This window comes from Hevea brasiliensis, chromosome 8 (assembly GCF_030052815.1).
Source record: "Hevea brasiliensis isolate MT/VB/25A 57/8 chromosome 8, ASM3005281v1, whole genome shotgun sequence".
NCBI lineage: Eukaryota > Viridiplantae > Streptophyta > Magnoliopsida > Malpighiales > Euphorbiaceae > Hevea > Hevea brasiliensis.
This window is the reverse complement of record NC_079500.1, coordinates 101,293,335-101,299,705: the sequence shown is the minus strand read 5'-3', so window position 1 is coordinate 101,299,705 and position 6,371 is coordinate 101,293,335. Positions and strand designations below refer to the sequence as shown.

Sequence of the window (6,371 nt, the reverse complement as noted above, 5' to 3'; positions counted from 1 at the left end):
ATATATGTCTGATATGATTGTTCTACAGGCTTCATGCCTACTCGTTGGCCATTGTACCTAATTTTATTTCTGGCTTTATGCCTACCTGTTGGCCTTGTGCCTGACATGACAGATGTATACATTATAGGCATACGGATGTCTAACTTGTATACTCCCATGTATCCAGTTTTTATAGTCTGTCATAGGTTACTTGGACATAAATATGAGTAATAAATTAAATTTAAAGAAATAGATGAGAAGGCCATTAATATAAATTTTATAAGACTGAATATGAGATACATGCACAAAAAAGATCCCTATTGACTTATGTGCTTCCAAAGTTTTAGAAAAATATGTAAAAGACTTTAAATACATGAAAATTTTATATTTCTTTATAAGGTTACACGTGAAATTAATTATTTTAATTATTTAGTTATTTTTATTTCAATTTATGCACCACTAAGCGTTATGCTTAGCGCGTTGGTTTTTTCATCGCGTAGATACAAGAGACCACCAGCTGCCGCAGTAGAGCTTAAACAGGGCTTTGATCAGATCTGCTACAGTGTAGATTGCCACCTCAGACTGTTATTTTGCTAGGGCTCATGTATAGTTAATTTTGCATTTTGGTTATTAAATATAATTTAGATGATGTAAATTATTTTGTGACTGTAAATAAAAATTATAAATATTGTACTTGATTTTATATGAATGTAATGAAGTACTTTATATATTTGGGAATGGTTATGAGTATTATAATGACATGACATAGTTTATGGAAAATAATATGAATATGGGATTTGAACAGGTAAATCATAGAACCCGCCATGCACTAATAAAACAGACGAGATTCTGTCTGGGTCTTCACAAAAATAAGATGTGATGAAAAAAAATCGACATGTAAGATAATGAAATTAAATAGACATTAAATTAATATTGTACACGATAAGACAGGATATGGTGCTCTGACACCGAACGTAGCATACCTTGCTCGACTACACTGCAGACAGGTAAGGGGTGTTACAGTTTTAACTCATTTTTACTGGTGGGCTAAATTTCTCCCAAACCGGAAACTCCAAGGAAAATCCGAGAGTACCAGCGCTCTCTACACGATGAGAGCTTCGCGAGGATAAAACTTTCAAAATTTCCAACACCAAAATTTCGGTGGGTCCCGCGAACTTCGCAGTATTTTTTCGAGCTTCATTTGAACTTAATTAATTTCGTAAATATTTTTTTTCTAACTTTTGGTATTGTGGGCTTCTCATAGGTACCCTCGTTTCTCGGAAATTCGACAGTTGCTCGAGTACAATTTTGGGCCCGGTAGGTAGGCTACGGGAAAAACTTCAGAATCGGATCGAGATTATAGGCTACCACATCATTTTCAGACGTTCTGGACGCATACCAAGCGTCGGAATTGGCATAGGTAAACCCAAACCCTAATTTTTCTTAATTGTCTAATGCCTAATTTCGATTAAAAATCTATAAAATATTCGTGGTAGGTTAGAAAATTATAATTCATTTTGCATTAGCTTAATAATATTGCTAAGGACCACGGGGCAAAATTTAAGAATTTTTAAAGCTTATTTAGGTGGTTTTTGTTGGAAAGTTAGTTCTAGGGATAAAATTGTAATTTTTCTAGCTTGTGAGTTTTGATTGATTTTGAGGGCCCAGGAGGGGCCATATGTTATTGATGTGTTGTGATTGTAGAAATTGAGAATTAGAAGTGTTGTTTGAACCCTTTTGCAGGTTGGGTAGGTCCTAGGTATAGGAAGAACTCTGTCGGATTTTCGGCAAAACCTTAGGGTATGTTGTCTTTTGATTCTCTACAGCTTTATTTTAAGTTATTTATTAATAAATTTTGATATATTATTTAGGTGAGTCGGGACAGCCTTCTTCCTCTGCCCAACCACCGCAGTAGCTTGTAAAAATGTTTTGGGTAGATATTTATTTTATTTATAATTTCAATATTATTATATTTATGGCATGTTGCATCACTTATACTTATATTTATGTAGTTAAATATTAGGCATGCCCTGTTTTGCATTTATACTTAATGATATTACTTTGGTTGCTGTGTTTTGATAATCTGGAGCTGTGTGTGTGAGTTGGTGTGTATGTGTAGCATATGGATATGGGTGGGACAGGTAGACATGGTTGGAGCTTGACTCGATGGGACCAGATCTTTATTATAGATAAGTCGAGGTAGGCACGACTTTGAGTTGATCTCGCTGGCCCATGCATATGGATTATTAAGTGAAAGTTTGGCTCGAGTTAATCTCGCTGACAGGTCTTGGATTAAAAGAGCTAGGTAGGGGGATCAGCTCCCTATATATGTATGTTTGAGCATGAATATGACATGGGTGCGTGAGTGCTCCAGATTATCTTTGATGTAACCAGACTTATTTGCAAGACTTGTATGAAGATTATGCATTTCATTTCTAAGGATGCATTGGAATTAGATAGTTCTAGAAATTATAGATAAAATAAATATTTACTATCCGAGTCAAACGCTCACTCCTATTCACTATTTTTTCCAGGATACAGGAGAGCTTTGTTGTTGCTAACCTATTCCCTTCCTCATAGGTCCACTTATGTTCATTTTGTATAATTTATGTAATCAAGAGAAGTTTTAGAACTCCGCATGTGTAGGGGTTATTTAATTTGATTTGGATTGTAAAAGATTATATCTTTATTCTTTTGAAAATTTGTAAACTGCTTATGATGCATGTGATGTTGAATGAACTGGGTATATGATGGATGAGGGAGCTGAGATCCCATTGATTTTATTTTGGGATTGTGAATAATTGACGAGTGAGCTGAGCTCCTCAAATATATTTTCATTGATATTAGAAGTCGAGTGAGTTAATAACTACCCGTTGGATAGTCCATTCTATAGCTAGACTCTATCCGGTTGATTTTTCAAAATTGGGCCCAAAACGAATTTAATGATGGGTTAGAGTTTGATTGGACTTACCATGGGCTTCGGGGTCCTTATATTGACCCAAAACCTAATTGCCGGTCTGGACCATAGGATCGGGTCGTGACAAACTTCACCTCAGATGCCATATCTATTCATTAATTTCAATCCGTTTTATCAAACTTTTAATCTTGACGTAATTAAGTCACATGAAGTCTGATTAATAATATTATTATTTTCCTTATTACTTAATTATATTAATTATTATACTATTAGCTGAGATGTTTTCAACTATTAATATCCGGGTATTGGTGTTTGGGTTAATGCTGATTGTTTTGTTGGTTGAACGTTCAGGCGTTTCTTTTACGTTTTGGTTGTTTTTTGATGTGCATTTTTTTTTTATTTACTTAATATGATTTATTTTAGGTTTGGTGTAAAATAAGATGTCTGATGGCTTGGACCAGCTTGGACGTTCTCATAATAAATTTTTTCTAGATAACTTACTATTAATAAAATGATTGCTTATTAAAAAAAATTAACCAATAATCATATTAATCACTATTACTATCACCATCACTTTACCATCCTTATCACTATTTAGTTATTGTTATATCTACCACCACATGGTCACTACTATTGCTACTACTCACCTTGCCACAACCAACACCATTTAATTATTGTTGTTGCCGCCACCACCACCACTTAGTCACTACTATTGCTGCTTGACTACCAATCACTGTAATCATTACTATTTATTATTAATATTATAAATAAATTAAATATTAAAATAAAAATTTATCATTACATTGCACTACTTATATTTTTATTTTGCAAACAAATAGAGGAATGTAATAGCAATTACATTACATTACAATTTTGATTGCATTACATAATTGATTACATTGCATTACATTACATTTTACTAAATGTAACCTAAGATCTTTATTTTTCAATAAAGTCTAACAAAATACATATAAATAGTTCTAACTTTAGGATGATCAGGCGACAATATACACGAGAATAATTTGAGAATGGAAATATTACTTCATTATTGTGAGATGGGGATCATATATGGCTTAATTATTCTTTTAAAAGTTTAAAAAATAATGAATTTTCAAATAGCAAGCATGACAAAATATTAATCTACATAAAATTTTCTTCACCTAAAATGTTAATATGAAGCATAAATTAATTCAGTAAGAAAATATAGGCTACAAAAATCAGGTCCATGTTATGGCCCTAAGGCAATTGATAAACAATTAATCTAATTTCCACAAAATGAAGTGACAATAAATATTTCACTAGCTTAATTACTCTGATTAACCACTCCTATTTGGCTAATTAAGAATCAATTTTTCTTGTCTCCTCCTGCTTCTCACTTATCTTCCATGGAAGTGAAAATCAATTCCATGCTGTTGCTACTACTGCTGCCAGAGTTAAACATCACATCAGCCATATCTGCTACAGGATATTCAACTTCTTTGCCATATCGAACAGTGGAGGGACCTGCACCTGCCATGCTACTGCCACTGCTGCCACCACCCCCTCCACCACCTAGACTAAATTCCAGCCATGGTACTGGAGGCTGAGCAGCCATAGTTCGAGTCATCTCCTGGGTAATTTCTGGTGGTGGTGGTGGTCGAACAGATGGTGCTGTAGCAGACATGTGGCATGTGTGATCACTCCGGTATGTAATTTCAAACGTGTAGGGATCATCATCTAGTCTCTGAACTTGCTTCTTGGCTGGACATTGGTACAATTTTTGGTGGGTGCACCTATAGTAGCTCCTGAAAGAGACAGTATAATGATTTCAACTGAGTCGTTTGATTTTTCAAACATGTATAATTTTCTTCCAAGCTAGTCCATGCACATTGAAAAGGATCTGCATATATATATTGGGCATTCACCAACTAGTTCTGTAAGGCTCAGATCACTATGTGCTATTAGTCATTCAATGACTCAATCTTAGTTGCTTCCATATATACTAGGTCAAAATCTTTTGGTTTAGAAAATATTGGTTAAAAATGGCTTAAAAATATATAAATAGGTTTGAATGTGTCACATAATTAGGCATATGAATGAAAATCTGGAAAAAGCAAGAATATTGAAATGTAATTTACCTTGGGAACTTTGCCCCTAGTATTTCTTTCTGGCCATATTTCCTCCAAGTGTAGCCATCCTCAGGTGGGATTTCAGTATTTCCCATCCGAGGTGCAGGTACCCTCACCGTCTCATTCTCTGCATCATCCTTCCTGTGAAATTAAATCATAAATACCTTAGCCTTTAGAATTGGAAAATCTTGGAAAAGGAATTTGCAAGTAACCCGTTTAAAACTAGCAATATGTAAAGAAAATATAATCTCATGCATTAGCCTACTGATATATGATGAGATGTGATTCAATGGGTTATATGTCATCTGAAGTTTAAAGAAATATAAGTACTACAAATATATAGATGGAAACAACCAAGTGGCATGGTGGCATTTTTTCAAGAAATTAGCAGCGTAAGTGAGATTGCTTTTTTCCTCATGAAATGCCTTTGAATATTTTCCTTCATGTTACTAAAGGATGAAATTGAAAAAAAAAGCACTCCCCAGGACTCTCATTGAACTGTTGTAGGTTTGCAAAGATGATTCTGATCGTAAAACCCAAGCAACCTACAGTGAAATTATCTTATATACATGTTAATTGAAAATGAAGGCATTGAAGAAGTTTCTTACCTTCTTCGCGGTCTTTGTGTCGATGATGAAGCCATTGCTTGAACATCTCTACCACCCAATTCCATGGCCAGATCTCCTGACCCCATTTGCATCCCACTTGTTGCCTGCTTATTTTCCAACCCTGAACTGCTGCTGATCCTCTCAGCTGTTAGTTGTGATTGAAATGCCTCCATCATTTTAGTACTAAGCCAATATTCCTGTAACCTTGGATCAATCTGGGGTTGCTGCTGCAGCTCTCGGAACAACATTTGAGAAGGGTCTTGATGATAATGAGTATTAATTAACCTCTCCTTAGCAGAAATGAAAACCCTAATGATTTCATCTAACTTGGAAAGCATATCTCGGTGATGGTGGGTGGCTAAGTTTTGTAGGATTGGTTCAAGGTCTTTAGCTAACTTGATCCCTTGAAGGATTAAAGAAAAGAACTCATCCATATTGGGTTGTGTATGGTAAGTACGTTAAAGGATATATAAATGAGGAATTAATAGAGTTTTTTGGTGTGCTTCTATGAGGGTGCTGGTTCTTCAATTCGTTATAAAGAAAAGTGAAAGCATTTATATATTCAAAGTAATTTATGTTTTCTTTTACACGGTACAACAAAAAGTAACTTGGAAAATAAGACCAAGTCATGGTCTTCTTGGTATGCATTTGTTTCAGTCTAGAGGAAGACCATATTTGCCCTATGGAAACCACTATCATAGTTTGTTTCAGACCTGGAAGAATTTTCTTAGCTTTGACTAATGCCAATGGAATTCCTCC

At 34.7% G+C, this 6,371-nt stretch overlaps 1 protein-coding gene across 1 annotated transcript; it reads right to left on the bottom strand.

Annotated features, from left to right (window-relative positions):
- Positions 1–4,057: 4,057 nt before the first annotated feature.
- LOC110668094 (WRKY transcription factor 55) lies at positions 4,058–6,123 on the bottom strand. The gene is made up of 3 exons (XM_021829185.2): positions 5,613–6,123; positions 5,014–5,145; positions 4,058–4,680 (listed from the first exon to the last, which is right to left on the bottom strand). The coding sequence occupies exons 1-3, from the start codon at positions 6,044–6,046 to the stop codon at positions 4,269–4,271; spliced, it is 978 nt and encodes a 325-aa protein (XP_021684877.2). The 5' UTR covers positions 6,047–6,123; the 3' UTR covers positions 4,058–4,268.
- Between the last annotated feature and the right edge of the window lie 248 nt (positions 6,124–6,371).